Source organism: Pteronotus mesoamericanus, unplaced genomic scaffold (genome assembly GCF_021234165.1).
Source record: "Pteronotus mesoamericanus isolate MK-2021 breed Mesoamerican mustached bat unplaced genomic scaffold, CSHL_Meso_final contig_73, whole genome shotgun sequence".
In the NCBI taxonomy this organism is placed as follows: domain Eukaryota; kingdom Metazoa; phylum Chordata; class Mammalia; order Chiroptera; family Mormoopidae; genus Pteronotus; species Pteronotus mesoamericanus.
In genome coordinates, this window is record NW_026555245.1 from 9,468,841 (window position 1) to 9,488,392 (window position 19,552).

The 19,552-nt window shown below is 39.5% G+C and overlaps 1 protein-coding gene across 1 annotated transcript in view; it reads left to right on the top strand.

Moving 5' to 3' along the window:
• The window catches only part of LOC129078244 (guanine nucleotide-binding protein G(q) subunit alpha), a 262,495-nt gene that overhangs the window by 234,591 nt on the left and 8,352 nt on the right, over positions 1-19,552 (top strand). Inside the window, exon 6 of the mRNA XM_054583001.1 lies at positions 17,635-17,788. Coding sequence (XP_054438976.1) covers positions 17,635-17,788 — 154 coding nt within the window. The remainder of the gene's footprint in view (positions 1-17,634; positions 17,789-19,552) is intronic.

Genomic DNA, 19,552 nt, shown 5'->3' on the forward strand with positions numbered 1-19,552 from the left:
TGAAGATTAAAATACACACACACACATACATACATGCACAGTTTTTAAAATGATACTTCCTCAACTGCTTCCCCTCCACAGTCCTGATAATAAGAGACACTACCCTCAACTCTTATCTCTTGGTTTCTGTTATTTCTTTCATATCTCTAAATATGTGTTTACTCTGCTATTTTTTACCCTTCTCTTATGGTGGATAAAGATCATGGTGTTTTAACCTCTCACTCATTTCTCCTCCAATCCTTTCAACCTAGTTATATCACATTTTTTCTCTACAATTCACTGTTTATACGTCAGGACAGTATAAATGTTGTTCACTGATGAGCCAATTAGTAAATTGTAATTTCAGTCATTTTTTCGCTAGCTTTTTTCTCTGGGGTTAATAATCACCTTATGTGTGGGCAGGAGGGCGGGGAGTGCGTGTGGGTGTGTCACTAGCAGATTTTTTCCTACTTTGTAAACAGATCTGCAGAATCTTTCAAAACATGCTGAACAGTTCAGATAATATATCAGTTTCTTTTTCTTTTTAATTGAAGACTTCCTTCTAGAATCCTTTGTCTTTTCTAATCAGGACTGGTTGTTCTCTTGCATATTATACATCTGTCATCCTGGGAACTTGTTTCACCATTATCCTGGAGTTCTTTCCTGTGTTAAATTCCCTGTTTCTGGATACAGTGCTGTCTGATTTCATGGTTTATTTTCTTATTTTTCCTAGGACATATCCTTCTGTGGCTTTCTGAGTAAGGGTTCAAAGGAGAAAGACAGTTTTAAATTTTCACTCATGGCCAAATACGTTCATATTCTGCCCTCAAACTTGATATTTTGGCTGGGTATTAAATTCTTATATAGAAATAATTCTGAAAATGTTATTCCATTATCTGCTAATGTTCCCTTTCAAAAATCCATGGCTCCTCTGCTTCCTGATTTCTTCATATGCAACACTATTTTCTGTGGAAAGTTTTAGAAACTTGTTTATCATAGATAGTCTCAAATTTAAGGGAGGATCTGTTTGGCATAGATTTTCTCTCCTACCCTTTCTGGGGCCCTTTAAACTAGAGATTTAATTAATTATAAGAAATTTTAATTTTGTATTCATTTGAATTTTTCCTTTTTTTAAAATTTATAAATCATGTTTATTCTATTACAGCTGTCTCAATTTTTCCCCCTTTGCTCACCTCCACCCATCCCACCCCCACCCCCCGCTCCCACAGTCAATTCCCACTCTGTTGTCCATGTCCATCGGTCATTCATACATGTTCTTTGTCTAGTCCCTTCCCCTTCTCTCCACCACTGTCCTCTTTCCTCATCCCCTCTGGTCACTTTCAGTCTGCTCCATGTTTCCATGCCTGTAGTTTATTTTGTTCGTTAGTTTATTTTGATGAATGGAGTCCACTTATAGGTGAGATCATATGGTATTTGTCTTTCATCAACTGGCTTATTTCACTTAGCTTAATATTCTCCAGTTCCATCCATGTTGTCACAAAGGATAGGAGTTTCATCTCTCTCCCTTCCTTCCTTCCTTCCTTCCTTCCTTCCTTCCTTCCTTCCTTCCTTTCTTTCTTTCTTTCTTTCTTTCTTTCTTTCTTTCTTTCTTTCTTTCTTTCTTTCTTTCTTTCTTTCTTTCTTTCTTGCAGATTGAATTTATTTTTTAAATGTCAGATTTAATTATAATATATTAAAAAATTTTAAACCGTTATAAAGTCCCAGCTATGAAACCAACATGACACCAGCACAGAAATAATGAAGTAGGTCAGTGAAATATAATGAGCATTCTAGAAACAAATGTATATATCTGTCTATCCATGTAATATATGATTAAGTTGATATTTCAAATCAATGGGTAAAATAAGGCTTATTCAACAAATAAGGTGCATGGACCCCTATTACTTGAACTAAAAGAGAGAGCCCTATTTCACACATTATACAAGAAATATTCAGGTTAAAAATCAGTATGTAGAATCTAAGGAGTTCTAGGAGAAGGTACAAACTCATATTTTCCTTACCCTGAAGTAAAATATTCAAACCCAGAAGCTATAAAGTAAAATATTGACAATATTACTTGAACTAAAAGAGAGAGCCCTATTTCACACATTATACAAGAAATATTCAGGTTAAAAATCAGTATGTAGAATCTAAGGAGTTCTAGGAGAAGATACAAACTAATATTTTCCTTACCCTGAAGTAAAATATTCAAACCCAGAAGCTATAAAGTAAAATATTGACAATATGACTTTACAGTCTTAGATGTTAACATCTAAGACTGTAAAGTAATATATATATAAAAAAAGTTAAAGGACAAGTAATAGAATAGGAAAGTATTTGCAACACATCTATAAAAGGATTAATAATTTGTTTTGTGTTTGTTTTTTTTAGGGCAAAAATTCTACAAACATTTAATCAAAACATGGATAAAGAATACCAAAAAGTCACTTAAAACTCTTTAAAAATAATAGAAATAGGCAAGAAATATACAAAAACAGGTTTAGTTTCAACAAATAATAAAGGAACAATTAAAATAACACCATTGTCACAATCAGATTAATACATATTAAAAAATATTGGTAATATCAAGTATTGGCAACTGTGAAAGGAGGTGAGTATCATAGAGTCTTTTTCTTCATCTTAAAGCAGTCCCTTTAGCATATTTTGCAGTGCTGGTTTGGTGGAGGTGTATTCTTTTAGCCTTCTTTTGTCTGGGAAACTCCTCTTTTCACTTTCCATTTTAATTGAGAGCTTTGCAGGGCAGAGCAGTCCTGGTTGCAGGCCTGTGCTTTTCATTACTTGGAATATTTCTTGCCACTACTTTCTGGCTTGCAGCGTTTCTGTTGAGAAGTCAGCTGCTAGCCGTACGGGGACTCACTTATGTGTTACTACCTTTCTCCCCCTTGCTCCCTTTAGGATTCTCTGTCTTTGATATTTGCCATTTTAATGATGATGTGTCTTGGAGTGGGCCTCAATGGGTTCCTCTTGAGTGCGACCCTTTGTGCTTCCTGGGCTTGTGTGACTTTTTCTCTCCTCCAATTAGGAAAGTTTTCTATCATTACTTTTTCAAACAGGTTCTCTATCCCTTCCTCCTCCTCTTCTTCTTCTGGTATCCCTATTATATGGCTATTATAACGTTTCAGGTTGTCCTGCATTTCCCTCAGTGCCTCTTCATTCTTTTTGTGTCTTTTTTCATTTTCTTGCTCTTTCTGGGAACTTTTTTCTACCTTGTCTTCCAGCTCGCTGATTTGATCCTTGGCTTCTTCTAGCCTGATTTGGATTCCTTCTACTGTGTTCTTCAATTCAGAAATTGTATTCTTCATTTCTTCTTGTCTCTTATTGATAATTTCTATGTCCTTTTCCATGCTGATATAATTTGCAGTAAGTTCCTCGTAGTTTCCCTGTAGTTTTTGGTAATTGTCTCTGAGCTCACTGAGCTCATTGAGCTTCCTTAGAACCATTGTTTGGAACTCAATATCTGATAGTTTACTTGCCTCTATTTCATTTAGTTGTGTTTCAGAGGATTCCTGCTTTCCCTTTGAATGAGGGGTGTTTCTTTGTCTTCCCAAACTCTTCTCAAAGAAGAGTTTCTTTGTGAGACTTCTTCTTTTGCTTGTTCGTCTTAAATTGGTCTGTCTTGATTTCCTAATTTTGTGGCGTGAACTTCTATGGTAGGAGACTGCTGTTTTTTTCTTTCTGGGTCTGCCTCTGATGTCAGACCCATTGTGACCTTAGGCAGTCTGCTCGAGACTTCCAGGAATCCACTGTCTGCAGCTGTCTCCTTCAGCTGTTAATCTAGTCACTCTGCACTCAGCAGGCCGGCTTAGAGACACCATAGGGTGGGGCAGAGTCCCTCCTGGGGGTGGGGTTATTGGGTCCTCTCATACTGCTGCCACTCAGGGGCATGGTCTACCTGAGCCAGATGGCTGCTGCCATATGGGGGATGAGTCAGCACCAGGATCCCGCTAGCTACTCTCTCAGTTCTCTCTCCAAGGCTTCCTTCCCCAGTCTCTCCTCAGGTGTCTCTAGCCCACTCTGCCCCCACCCTTGCCAGAGATCAGGGTAAGTGGCTGCAAATAAAAATTTAGGCGTTGGCCCTTTAAACGGCTCTTTGCATCTCAGCCGCCCGTCTCTGGCAGAGAGCAACCCTGCCACTTTTCGCAGCTGGCTGTTATCTGTGTACTTTTTGGGCTCTGGTATTATAGGCTGGAGATCCCCGCTTATGGTTTAGACCCCGCTCTTCTCAGGATGATCCAACTGGCCGTTTCAATATCGTTCTGGAGCTGTCGCCCATGGGCACCCCACCCACTTTCTCGAGTCTCCACCGTACTCCATACCAGTTAGGTTGTGCTAAAGCCGATTCTTCTGTCTGACCAAGGCTTCTCTCTTGTTATTGTTCAGTTGTTTGTTCCAGGTGATTTCTCTACAATTTAGTTGTAATTCCAGGTTGATTCTGGTATGAGGTCAGTGTGACCTCCACTAACTCCTCTGCCATCTTGATTCTCTAATTTGAAAATTATCTTGTCTCCATTTCCCCTTGCTATATCTTCTTTTGTCCGGAGGACTACCTTGATTGATCGTTTTCATTTTTCTCAACTTCTGTCTGCACTTTTTTACTTCTTTTTGCAACTCAAAAATTTTCCTAGCATGATCTTGCAACCGTTAATTGTGTTTGTATTTTGGCTTTCATAGGTTTTCTTTCTTTTTTTTTCTGGAACTCTAAGAGCTCTTTTTATTCTTCTGATATTCCCTTTTTTATGCTAGTATCCTGTTTTAGTCTCAAGGATATCTTTCTGAGGATTTTCTTTTCCTTTTCAAAATATTATAAGTTTTCTGATTAATCTCTTTGCTCTGATTTGTTTGCTTATGTTTTCTTTTTTTTGTGTGATAGACTCTTTCTTCAAAGGTTTGGAATTGCTAGGTATTTTGTAGTAGTAAGGCACTAAACAGCTTTCTTTTCCCAGCCTCCTCTCCAGGCAGTTCTCTGGGCTTTGGGGAGAATAAAGATGGCATAACCCAGTGCTCCTCTCATCGGTCCTGCTTCCTCTAGAGCCATGAGCTGTGGAACTAGACCTTTAATATGCTCTTCCTTGGCCTCTCCAAGGGCCAGTTCACACCACCAGGCCTCTGTTTTCTGAGTGGAAGGCTATCACTCGAGTGTCTCTTTATCCTTCGTTTACACACACAGATCGCAGCCTGACTGAATGATGGGAAGGTGTGTAATGGCTTTTGGCAGCCATTCTGGGTCAGTGCGGATATCACATAATTTGGCAGAAATTCTTCCACATCTGTGGTTTGGAGTTGTTTCCCAGTTTCTTCATTAGGTTTTATCGTTGCTTTATTTTTTGGGGAGACTCAGGGAATCGAATAAATATGCTTTTCTTGGAAGTTGCTGAAAAATTCTTTTAAATCCAAGTTGTTCTTGGCATTTTTTAAGAGTTTGTGTTATTTCCAGTTTTTACCTACATTTACTTAACAATTTTTGAGCACCTACTAAGCCTAGAACTTCATGGTAATTCTTTCAAGTCCTTATATTACCCAGGTAGCTTTGATTATGTGATTTTCTTCACAGTTCCTCCCCCAACCCCCATTTTATTTTGTCTTTTCAAAAGCTTGGGTCATGGGAAAGCTGCTTTTGCATCCATGATGATTTTGGAAGTCTCCTTGCACCATCATCAGAATACACTGGCTTCAGTGGTTCAGATCATACCTTTGGGGCCTGAATCTTTTAGGGTCAGTGGCACTTTTAAACATATGCTATGGAATTACATAGTAGAGTTACATCAAAAGTGGATTTATGAAAATGTAGTTATACATGTTCAGCCCCTCAAAAGGGGAGAGGACAAAGAGAAAAAGAGAAACTAAGTTATGCAAAAAGCTCTTTGAAGTGGAATCAGCTGTTCCCCTGTTGCTCTCAGTCCCTACACGCCTCACCTGATGTTAATGGCTCACAACGCAGAGTTTGGGCCCACTGTTACCCTCCAGGGGTACTCGGTGATACTAAGGGTTTAACTGCAGGCCCAGACCAAGCTTCATCTGGTGCCCACTAATGAAACCATGGCCTTTCCTACCACTAAGGGGGATGGCAGGCTGTGATGGACATATGGCGTGGCAAGATGGTCTTGAGGCCACCAGTGGATACCTTCAAAATACACTTTTAAGAATAATTTAAACTCGATGTGACTATCACCTTGCACCCTGACCCTAGTTGTTATTAAATCACATTCCTAAAGTTGAAGCAGGAATATAAATATTTATAACCTGTGCTCCTTTTCTGTTACTGCAGCCATTAAGAGCACATGGTCACTGTCACCAAAATACCTTCCGCTTTCCATTTCTGAGCTTCCACTGAGTACTGCAGAGTTAAATCAGGATCCTTAGAGATGCTAAAGATGAAAATGTGGGCAAGGGTGGAGAGGACGGACTGGGGATGTCACGAGCTCTTCTTAAAGTTAAATGAAACTTACACTTTATAAATTTACAAAACCTTAGAAACACCCTAAATATTTTTTAGTACAAATATTAATTTTATAACAAAATATTAAATAAGTACAACATGGCTACCAACTGATCAGAAAAGACCCTCCGCCAAAGTGGACCTCCGCCGTCATCTGAACGCTGGCCGCTTACAGCGCACATCTGTCCTCAGCAGTCGGACTCCTGCTGCCCCCCTCTGCCTGTCAGTTTGAGGTCTGCGATGTTCGCTCCCCTCAGCTGTTCCATTTCGACATGGTTAGTCCTGATCCCTTCTCCTTTATTCAGATATCCTAGTCTCCAGCACATCTGTATTCATGAGTTCCTAAAATTTCTGACATGTTTGTATTGTCTGGGTACCTGAAGAGTTACTTCATCTCAAAGGGTTTAAATTGGATTTACTCTTTCAACTGCTCTGTGCTCCATACCCCTCCCACACCCCTGGCCTAATCTTCATAGTAACACCTGCTGGAGTCTAATGACCGTGTCTGTGACAACAAGCACAGATTTTTGTATGTGAATTATTGGCATTTTGCTCATGTGCTGATCTTCTGAGGTCTTCCCTACTTGTCTGCTTTCTTCATGATACCTGAATTACACACAATCATACCACTTCCACCTCCTTTGTTTCACAAGAAGCTGATTTTGTGTCACTTTGATATATCTGTTAGTTGTCTTTAAAGGTGTTTATTTGTATTGGACTTAATCTCTTGTCTCACTTGGTTATTAGCTTATGGAAGAGATCTTTTACTTCCTGAGTAACACCCAGAGTATAGTTTTCTGTAGTGTGGAACACTGATACTTTTAATTTTTTTTGGTCTGATTGCCCAATTTAGTAATAAGGTTATGGTGCAAATGTTTTATGAAAACATTTAAAATATTTAAAAACCAATCAGCAAATATTTTTCAGAGTAAAGAACAAAGAAAAGGAGAAAACTCTTCTCAAGGACAAAATGGTGAAATTTCTCAACACTTTACAACCAGTTCTCGGTTTTTCATTGGAATGGCCAATACTTTTCTGTTGAAAAAATAATACTAAGTCTCTTTGTAAATTTTGTAACATCCTTGTACTTTGTATATTAATTATTGTCATATATACATTATGCAGAATGCTGGGGTTTTAAAAAAGACGGGGGAAGCCCATTGTTTTTCAAAGCTTGTTAGTCCAAGGTGTACTCGTATGTTCGTACTTCATAGTTTTCCAAGGAGGGATCATTTGAACCAGCCCACAAGTGTTTGGGTGAATTTCTTTTACCTACCAATAAGCCATTCAAGATGGAGATACTGATTTTTTTTAAGCTGACAGTAAACATGACTTTTAAAAGATCCCAGACTTTGTTCTAGTGTGCACTCTCAGATAAAACCATTGAACAAGGGTCAAATAAATCACTGAAAACTGCAGATACTGCAAACAACAGAATTTTCGCCAAAAGCTTACCCAAAATCCTATAATCTAACCTTTTAATAAACACATAAACTGAAGCTGAGTAGATTGAGGTTTTCATGTTTATTTTCCCTGCCCTCCTTCCACATTGTCATCTAGGGGAATAAAGAATTCAAGCTGGGACAGAGGAAGCGCACACAGGTTCTTATTAGTATCTTGTTACCTAAGAAAGTTTGTAGAGGTATTTTTTTTTTTTTTACTACTTAAAGTAATACAAAAGCTATTATCTTCATCTCCAAATGAGGACTGTTTCACAATAGTTTTATTGGTCTAACATACCAGATGCAGGGTATTAAAACATCAGAAAAGGCATTTTTACATGTGTGCAACATCTGGGTAAATAGACCTACTGTCCTGACACTAAAAAATTAAGCACGTAAATTAAAACATTGATTTCTCTTTCATGCATTTACATGCTGTGGAAAGAAAGGGGGAGAAAAGGAAAATAAATTATGATTCAAATAGCTATGATAGTTACTTAACTGAATACTACGTGTGTTTCATAACCTGTTTTTTATCAGTCTCCTCACATAGGAAATAGGAATCATAACAGTGGCTACTGCTTGGAGTTGGTGTGAGGACTGAATGCTGCCCCACACCTGCGCCCAGCACACGGTGGCCAAACCCTGCCCATCATCTGTTGCTGTACAGCTTGCAGGCAAATAACGGTGTTTACAACTTTAAGTGATTGACAAATATCAAAATAAGAATACTTTGTAACATGTAAAAATTACGTGAAATGGAAATTTCAGTGTCTGAAAGACAGTTTTTTTGGGACCCAGGCACACACACATTCATTTATGAATTGTCTGTCCATAAATGTTTTCCTGCTACATCAGCAGCACTGAGAGACAGTGTGGCCTGCAAAGCCTGAGATACACACTCTCTGGTCCTTTACAGAAAAGCTTGCCAGTCTCTACGTAGTAAAGTACTTTGAACAATCTGGCATATATTCTCACTAAACAAATGTTAGTTATTATCACTATTATTATTATTATTATTAAATTTTATATGAAATAAATAACATTCATATAGCTAAAAATACATCAGTCTGAAAAGTGTCACAATATATTGTTCCTGAAAATAAAACTAAAAAGAAAAAACCTTATTAATTATATGACAAATTATTGTTTAAAAATGTAAAAATGCCTTAGGAGTATAATGCACCTACCTCATTTAACAGTCGACTTATTTTCAGAATACCTTATATACAGGAATGGGCAAAAGTAGGTTTACATTGTGAATACATGAAACAGTTTAATCTTGTGTTATTAATTATTGTCTTATTTTCTATATAAGAACTATAAACTTAATTTTGCCTATCTCTGTATTTCTTAGAGAAGACTTTTAAATCAACAGGTTACACCTCCTTTCTCCTTAATTTTCTTGTCATATGATCAATTTATCTACTTACCAAAGTCCTTTGGTTTCAAAGTTAGTCTGGTTCCCTCTCTCAGTTCTCCATTTTTACCTACTGCCTGATTCTGTTCAGTGGAAATTTTAGCCATTTGCTTGCAGTCTTTGGAGGGTAGAAAGAGGAAGGAAAAGACTAACTCTTGGTACTTATGTACCAAGAGTTAATGATAAGAACTTTGGCGTGTGATTTTGGCCAGGTCAGGTCAAGTGGTACACCAGTGGACAGGCCCCAAAATGCAATTCCATAGAAGCCCTTTGAGTTTATCTCTTTAGATACAGGCAAACCAAATTCTTATCCTAATGCCAACATCATTCTATTGTGTTTGCCAAAGAATTAAACAACAACATGTTTCTAGACCCAAATTGACTCATAAAAGTTTTTTGAGGCAATAAAAGACATATTTTACTGAATTGCGCTAGTGTATTTCATTCCATCCCTATTTCCCCCAGACTTAGACTCTCCTGGAAAAGCGCACCAGGAATTTCCTCCAATTCAGTGAGAGGTACTGATGTGTATGTGATTGGCTTGTGTAGATAGACCAAACCTCCCTTGGACCTTTTCAGGATATTTGGGGTTTTCAAACACAATTGTATCATTAAGTCTGTTTTCTTTTTTATCCCTACCTCTGCCTTCCCACAGTCTATTTCTCTATCTTTTTATCGGAAGTCTTCAGCAATTTGACCAAGTCACTATTATCAACTGTGAAATCAGAAGTGGGCAACCAAAACAAAAGAAGCTGACATTCAAACACACTGCCCCTTGCTAACAGCTCTAATATATTTTGCAGAATACATCTTCAGCTTGAGCAGTGGCTTATGTTCACCAAGCTAGCTAGTACCAGAAACCAAGTTGGCTTTAAGGAAGAGTTCCCCACTGGAAAACTGAAATTTGACTTTTGTAATAAAGTAGAACTATTTACTAAATTAGAAATATCAAAGCTATTTGATCTAATTTCAAAAATGCTTCAGGAAACCTCTTTGAAATACCCGAAATTCAAAAATTTGACAAAAAGAGAAACTAGAATGATTCATAACTTCAGTATATAGAGTTCTTTGCCTACTCCATTCCCTATACTGTACTTTACATCCCCATGGCTCTTCTGTAACTACCTATTTGTGCTTTTTAATCCCCTCACCTCTTCACCCATTCCCACACACCCCCCTCCCATCTGGCCACCATCAAAATGTTCTCTGCATCAATGACTCTGTGTCTCTTCTTGTTTGCTTAGTTTGATTTTTAGATTCAATTGCTGATATGTATTTATTGCCATTATTGTTCATAGTTTTGATCTTTTCTTAAAGAAGTTCCTTTAACATTTCATATAACAATGGTTTGGTGATGATGAACTCCTTTTGTTTTTTCTTGCCTGGGAAGCTCTTTATCTGCCTTTTGATTCTGAAGGATAGCTTTGCTGGGTAGAGCAATTTTGGCTATAAGTCCCTGCTTTTCATGACTTTTAATATTTCTTGCCAGCCCCTTCTAGCCTGCAGTTTCTTTTGAGAAATCAGCTGATGGTCTTCTGGGAACTCCACTGTAGGTAACTCTGCATTTCTCTTGCTGTTATTAAGATTCTCTCTTTATATTTAACCTTTGGCATTTTGATTATGATGTGTCTTGGCGTGGGCCTCTTTGCATCCATCTTGTTTAGGACTCTCTGTGTTTCATGGACTTGTATATCTATTTCCTTCACCAAATTAGGGAAGTTTCATTATTTTTTCAAATAGATTTCCAATTTCTTGCTCTTTCTCTTCTCCTTCCTGTACCCCTATGATGAGAATGTTAGAATACTTAAAAGTTGTTTCAGAAGCTGCTTATACTATCCTTGTTTGTTTTTTTATTATTTTTTCTTCTTCTTGTTCTGATTGGTTGTTTCTTTGTGTCCTTATGTTCCAAATCATTGATTTGATTCTCGGCTTCATCCACCCTACTCTTGTTTGGTGTGGGGACGGCATGCGGGAGTGAGGCTGATCGGGACAACTGTAATAGCATGGTCGACAAAATATAAGTTAAAAAATTAAAAAAAGAATCCATACAAACTATAAGCTTTAAGAGCAAAAAAAAAAGTACAGACAATTTTCACTGTCAAAAACATGAGCAGATAATTCATAAAAGAAAATACTACAGGTTAGCAAATCTATTGCAAAATGATTAGCTTCACTGATTTTCAGAAAAATTCAAATCAAGACAGTAAGTTATCATTTCTTCACCCTGTGTGTCCTTTCTTGCCTCTTGTAATTGGATGTGAAAAAGATTTTGAAAGGCTACAACTCCCTTCTTGAGAGGGAACAGTAAAATGAACAAAATCACACATGACTGCAGGGTGCATAAGTTAGTTCAACCCCTCTAGTCTGTTACCAAGAGCCTTAAATTTTGCAACGTGCTTTGATATGCTGTTAGAAAGAAAATTTTAACTGAAAATCTTTATACACAATGTTTTAAATTACAGTGCTATTTATAATAGTGCCAAAAAACCTCTTATGATAGGGATTTAGTTAAGCTCACTATAACTTCACGAAACAATTCAAAATATTTATGAAATATAAAACAAAACTCTTTAGGATGTAATATGAAGCAAAATACAGTACATAAAATTTTATGTACAATATAACCACAGCCCTTTAAAATTGCAATAATATAGTAGCTACAAGCCACTTGTGACTATTTGCATTAAAAATCATTTCTCAGCCTTGGCCGGTGTGGCTCAGTTGGTTGGAGCACCATCCCTTAACTGAAAGGTTGTGGGTTTGTTTCCTGGACAGGGCACATGCCTAGGTCGTGGGTTCAGGCTCAGGTTGGGTTACATACAATCCCCAGCCTTGGTTCCTACAGAGGCAGCAAATGGAGGCTTCTCTCTTGAATCGATGTCTCTCCCTCTCTCCCTTTTTCTCTCTAAAAAGCAATAAAAAAAAAATGTCCTCAGTTGAGGATTAAATAAAATCATTTCTCAGGCGCATTAACATCCATTCAAGTATTCAATAGCCACATGTAGCTAGTGGCTTCTAAACTGGACAGCATAATTACAAGAAAAGAAGTCAAATTAGATAGCACTGATATAAAATAACCTTCAAAACCATGCCTAGCTCATAAACAGGAAGAAAATAAAAGTTAACAAAAAACAATAGTTTTATGTGGGTGATTTAACTATGGGAATTATATCCTTCTTTTGTTTTCTAAATTTTCTTTCATGACCATATATGAATCATTGAACTTTAAATAATAAAAATATATGGAGAATGAATACAAGTATTACTTGGGGAAAGCCAGCTAAAATTTATTCCTCACAGTTGAGGGTGGGGTTTTTGTTGTTGTTTCTGTTATTTCTTTCTTTTTTTGCTATGTTTATTCAGGTTGGATCAAAATTTCAGAAACTTATGTCCTTAGGGAATGGGGGCCCATCAAGTTGGTACTCAGTCTTGGAGGAGTTTGCATATAACTATAATTCAAAATTACCACACCCCTATTTCTTTAACTTATTATTCTTCACAGTTCCAAACAAGTGGGTTTAAAAAAATCAAGTCTTTTAGCTTTAACTTTTGCTCTGAAGTTAACATTAAATGTTTTTTGTGCTTTACCAGTGATGCTCAAGGAAAAGAAGAATCACTCGTATCTGTGGAAATAATCTGTATTTTCCTCTTTCTTGTCCATTTTAAGTTCATTTATGTTTGGTTCTGGCTAAACCTAGCAAAGAGATACTAAGTGGACCTCAGTGAATGAGCTTTTTCTACAAGCAGTGACCTCAGTGCCTTGGGAACTTATGCTTATTCAGCCAAGTTTCGTCATGGAACTCTTGACATAGTGCTGATGGGTCCATCGCGGTCTGTGATTAGAGTCCACCGGTGCGAGTATGGCCACCTTCTGCAGATCTTGGCTCTTTTGATGGCTGCCTCAGTGCATGGCTATCTGGTGGTTGTTGCAAAACTATTTGATGTGACTGGGGACAGGAGCAGTTTATGATAGGTTGGAATGTTGTTATTTTTTTGTCTAAACTCTGAGGATAAACCTATATCTTAATTGTGTAAAAAAATTTCTAATCCTCACCCAAGGATATGTTTATTGATTTTTAGGGAGAAAGGAAGAGTGAGTGAGAGAGAGAGAGAGAGAGAGAGAGAGATGTAAGAGAGGTACATCAATCAGTTGCCTTCTGCACATGCCATGATCAGGGATTGGACCCGAAGTCTCTTCTATGTACAGGCCAATGCTCCAACCAACTCCAATGACCCACCCAGCCAGAGTTAATTATGTATAAAAATGTAACGGTCTTTTCCGGGTAGTTCCAGTGGAAACAAATTATAGCCATCAACTTAGATAAGCTTGAAATATTGGAGAAACTGGTTCTCATGAGATTCAGGCTGGAAGAAATTTCCAGTGAACCAGCTAAGGGAAATAATCTGGCGACCAGATATTTAGTGGAGGGAGAAAAGTTTCCATGAGAGTGACAGCACATATGATTTAAGTTTGCAATGTGATAAAGCAATTTAAGAGGCAGGGGAAGACAGCTGCTTTTAGGCATAAGATACCATGTCACAGAGCAAGACAGTGGTGATCTGCCTTGAGCCAACTAGTGGAAATGCCCGAGACGGTGACAGAATAGTGGGTGTGAGTGCAGTACGGGAAAAATAAGGGGGCAGTAGGTGAATTGAAAAGTCAATGCTGTGAATACTCAAGGCATGGGCAGTGTTATGAGCAACGAGAAGGAGTTTATGTGCATAAGGAAAGACTGGCTCACTGGCATGTAAGCATAAAATTAGTAAGATATGGAGAATAGGCTAATTTCAAGTAGGAAGATCAGCGTGCTGTAAAACAGTCTTTAAAAGGAGGTTGCTACTTGATTACTTGACTAAATTAAAATAGTAGAAAATATCTAAGAAAGTAGTCCTATCTTCTCTAACTTCTAGGACTGTGGGTTTCTGCGTCAGAGAGGTTACCCGTTTGTCATGTTTCATCCCTCACATTGAGGCTTTCCACTCTCCTCTGAGGGTGTGTGGCCGCCTCTCCTTGACCCTTTCACCATCTCCTCCTCTGGCCTCCGCCTTTTCCTCCTCCCCTCCTCCTCCAACATGTGCTGGTTTGCACTAGTTAGCTTTCCAAGGGCTTGCTCTGTGATCTCATCTCATTGCCGAGAAACCTTAGAGCTGGAGGTAATAGGCAAATATGTCCTATTTCTTTGCTTCTCTAAACATCCTGTACAGGTAAAATACATAGATTCATAGGCAGGAATTATAATTTGGGAGCTCTCTTCGAGCCTAGAGAGTATGCCAGATTTGATCTCAAATAATCACTTGCAAAGATTTGCAAAGACTAAGTAAATCATGGAGGAAATGAGATCTGTCCAGCTGAGTTTGGTGTCCTTATCATTGCTCTTTCTGTTGCCTGATTTGGATAGCAGAGTTGGGATGGCTAGGGAATGTCCTTAATTATTGCGCATTCCACTGCTCCATTTATATATTGTAACTGTTGTTTTCTTGGTTTGCTCTAGGGTTAAGAGTAGTAAACATTTTTAGAGATTTTTAAGATACTTGAAGAAACATTCCAGTATTGAGTAAATGAAATTGGCAACCACCTGAATGATTTTCCAGTTTCTCATAAATTAGATGTATCTGTACTTGGAATCATGAATAGGTTCACTTTGTACAATTCCAGTGAATAGAAAAACTCTGTTGGATTTACAGGTTGGTTAGAGATTTGAGGTAAGTGCATTGCCTAACCAGGAGGTTCTTACACAGCCATTTTGCCAACTCTGATGGTGGCTGCCCGTGAAAGCTCCTGCCAGTATGTTGGGGTCATAGCTAAGCGCTTCGCATGCATTGCTTCATTCTGTCCTCCCTAACCCTGGGGATAGAGGAAAACTGAGGTTCAGTCACTTGCCCCAGGTCACACAGGGTGCTTAAGACAGAGCCTTTGTTTCTGACCAAAGTCTCCAGCTCACAGCCCTGACCCTTCCCTTCTCCCCTCTGCATCCAACAACAGGATCTTGGCATTGAATATGTTTTGAATTTGGGTAGCGGTGACGTCAGACAGAACTCACACAATGTGATCCTGATGAAGATACAAAGTCAAATACACCAAGTGTTTTCCTAAATAATTGAGGGAGGAAAACCATATGCAGAAGACCAGGCTTGCAAATTTTTTTTCATAAGGCTTTGGAGTTATTTTTCTTTTGAGTCATTGCACTTATTTACCTAGCTGACATATGGAAGTGAAATAAATACCAGAGGGAGTATGTTCCTAAGTCACTAACATCCATATTAAGGATATATGTGAATTTTTAAAGTATTCAAGGTTTGATAAGCTACAAATGATCATTTTGAGTCAAATTTTATATTATTATGGGTTATTACTTTTAAAAAAATCAACAAGTCTTGGTCTTTTGAAATACTAATGACCTTTAATAAGGTGATTTATAAGGTGTTCTTCAGTGAGTTGTGTCTGAGAGGAAACGGTGAACTAGAATTTTCATAGATCTCTTTACAGGGGTGTCGGTTTACATTCTCCTTTGCTTTGGTCTCCTTTCCTTCTTGTAATTTATCCATCTATCAAGGTTCAACTCAAAATTACGTTTGCTTTTGAGTCAAGTCTCCCTTTCCTGTGTGACCCGCCCCCCCCTTCTCTTGGCCACCTTACGGACCTGGAATTACACATTGACTCTCCTTTCTCCTGTAGTTCTCTGGGGCACAGACCCCATCTCCAACATGTGAGACCCAGCTTCTGACGAACACTCAGTGTGTGTCTGCTGAATGACGGGCACACGGGGACTGGGCCAGCATGTGCTGGGGATGTGTGAGGAGGGAGTCAGCCCAGAGAGAGTTCCTAGAAGGATTTCTGGGGGATGTCAGGTTGATCTGGTCCTCAAAGGATTAGGAGCGAGGACAGCATTACAAGTCAGGAAAGTTCAGTCACGCTTTGGTGACAGTGGCAACGCTGTGACCATTAAGTGGCGAGGAGAGCATTTGTGTAGGGGTTCTGATTGAAGGTGTACACTGGGATCAGGTGGCACTTGGCTGTGAATGCCAGACTGAGGAACGCGGGGCTGTACCCCGTAGGCAGTATCAGTCGATCGTGTGAGCAGGGGACAGCGTCAGTCAGCAATGTTGTCTGTGGAGAGAGATCTTGAGAATCAATTTGAAATGTTAAAGATTAGAGGTGTGACACTCCCCTCACCGATGGCTTGAACAAGGGTTTTTCAAATGACAAAGGAAGACACTGAATGGTCCATTGTGGTTACAAATTGGGGAGCAGGTAATGTGCCTTCGGGGGGCCAGGGAGCCGGATTAGTGTTTCCCAGTTGAGTGCTCTCCCCCTTCGCTGGTTCCGTCCCGTGGGAGGAGGGCTACCTGATCGGCACTGTCTTCGTCCATTTGGGCTGCTGTATCAAAGTGCCATAGAATGCGTGCATTGTAAGCAACAAACATTTATTTCTCACAGTTCTGGAGGCTAAGAAGACCAAGATCAAGGTGCAGGCAGTTTTGGTGTTTGGAGAAGGCCTGCTTTCTGGCTCATAGGTGGTTATCTGTCCTCTTGCTCTGCCCTAACATGTCAGAGGGGTGAGGGAGCTCTCTGAAGTCATTTCTATAAGGACAGTAATCACAGCCACCTCCTGATGACTCTAACATCCTAATACCATCACAGCGAGGGTTAGGACTTCAACATGTGAATTTTGGAGAGACACATGTTCAGCCCATAACAAGTGTGGTCTGAGTAAAACCGACATTTCTGTGACCACGTTTACTCCAGGCAGTGACTGCATGGAGACCAGCCAGGCCACTGCGCTTACTTGCTCATGGCCTGTCCTCAGGTTCTGTGGCCACTTTGCTCTTCCATGTCCATCTCTGTGGGGGCACAGACCAGGTCCCTTAAACTGTCCTCACTGTTTAAAAATAGAATTAATTCTGATGCCCCGAGTTAAACACAGCTTAGGCATTACAGAAATGAAGCCTGGTGTTATATTTAGGTCTTACTTCAGATCTTAAATATTTAGGCATGAACGAATAATTTTTTGGTGAAAATTAATGACAGCATTCAAGGTACAACATGATTCTCTAGGCTTTGATTGTTTTCTCTTAAGATTGAAGGAGTTATCTCAGCAGATTTAATGTTATTCTCTTAGGCTTTTCAACCTGAGAATTTGCATTATGAAAACAGCCCATATGTGTATGTGTCCTGAACCATCGTGTGTAAATCCTGACAAAAGTTGCCACGGCTCGGCCCAAGGCTACGAAAATCAGATGCATACAGAAGATGGGTTGGACTTCTGAAATAAACACAATTCACAGATTGAATAACCAAATAATTCATGCCTTATTTTTCTGATTTTTTTTTTCAGAACCGAATGGAGGAAAGCAAAGCACTCTTTAGAACAATTATCACATATCCCTGGTTCCAGAACTCCTCAGTTATTCTGTTCTTAAACAAGAAAGATCTTCTAGAGGAGAAAATTATGTATTCCCACCTAGTTGACTACTTCCCAGAATATGACGGTAAGTCAGCACCCCAGCCGGCCCAGGAGCTGGGGAGATGTTTTCCCTGCCAAGACCAGTGCAAGGGCTGAACACACTGCGGTGCGCCCTTGCTGCCTTTGCCCTCAGAAGCATGCGCGTTGTGACTAAGGAAAGAGCAGTCCAGCAGTGCTGACCAGCTGTGTACCAACCATTATCATTCCCTCTGCGTCCCCCCTCCATTTGGTGACAGTCTGCCCCCTCCTCTCTTCGGAGAGAGAACAGTTTTGTGGTCAAGAGCCCGTGCTCTGAAATCAGTCTACCCGGATTCAGATCCATACGCCCTTTTATATAGAGCCACAATCAAGTCACTTAATTGCTCTGGGCCTTAGGACCAAATTTAAGGGGTTATTTTACAGACTGTACTAGATGATGTGTGTGACATTTTGGCATGATGCCTGACACGTAGTGAACATTCAGGAAATGTTGACTTTTGGGAGGCTTCATGAGCCGATGAAGTACCATCCTCCTCAGGTAGGAAAGGTACCCATCCTTTAAGCTCTTCCTCTTGCATTTAGAATCAATAGTACTCACTTCAGTATTCATACACTTTGCATTATTCATTTCCTTCTTGTAAACAGATCTTGCCTCTCCAATTAGACTGTAAAATCCTGAACTGGACATGACATCCAACCCATTCTGAGAAATACTTGATCAATTGATTAAAACAATGCATCCACACCCAGCCACTCTAAAACAGGTGAAAGAATCACAGCTGCTGCCCCGTAAAGTTTTATTGAAACAGCCACACCCATTCATTTAGGCACTGTGACTGCTCTCATGCTGCAACAGTAGAGTTACGTAGTCGGGGCAGAGATCAAATGCCTAAAATATTTACTCGGGCCCTTTACAGAGAAAGTTTGCCAAACCTTGGTCTAGCTAGAATAGTAGTTAGGGGACAAGCTTTGACCTCAAAGTTCCAGCCCTGCCACTTACCGGTCATGATGCCTACTTTCTTCCTAAGTGAAAAAGAATTGAATGGAATCTTATAATTAAGTCACTTAGCACAGTGCGTGCCACAGAAGAGCACAAACCGCAAGTACCTATTAGAGAGGGTGTGTAACAGCAGGAGAACAGAGTGTTTTAAAAATTACATCATAACATGATTATCTGGGATGGAGAGCAGTTGAACCGTGTTTCTGTCCTTCTGAGAGCGCCTTCAGAAAGGTAATTACTTCAAAAAACTACAGTTCAGTTTGGCTTCACAGCTTTCTATGCATTTACAAACACATCAGGGATGGCGTTTTCCTCGTGCCTCCATCCCACATGCCTCTGGCCCCAGGCTGCCCCTGGAAGAGAGAAGTTACACGTTTAAAGAACTGAAAGTCCCTTCCCAAATACGTGTAAGATTCTGAAGGTTGCAGGTGTTTATCAGGGATTAGAGATAATACCATTTTTGTTAGCAGTGTGTTCCCGCCCCGTGTCCCTTCTCCAAGTACATTTTCCTTTGTGCAGTACTGTTCTTTAAAAACAAATGCTTGCCTAGCCTCGGCAGTGTTTTCACTTTCATCTCTTTGAATTTGCCACTAGCCCGCCACCAAGTCATGCGTGCCTGAAACTGTACCCCTCAGTCTCCCTGAGAAAGCTGTGGAAGGAACTGACTTAGTGTGTCGTTAACACACTCTCCCACAACAACAGGCTAGTTCTTTAAACATGACATCAGCCCAAATAAGATGGGCACAAAGCATCTGGCTTACAACGAAACACATGTGCCTGCCTCACACCCCTGGAATGAGAGATTCATAC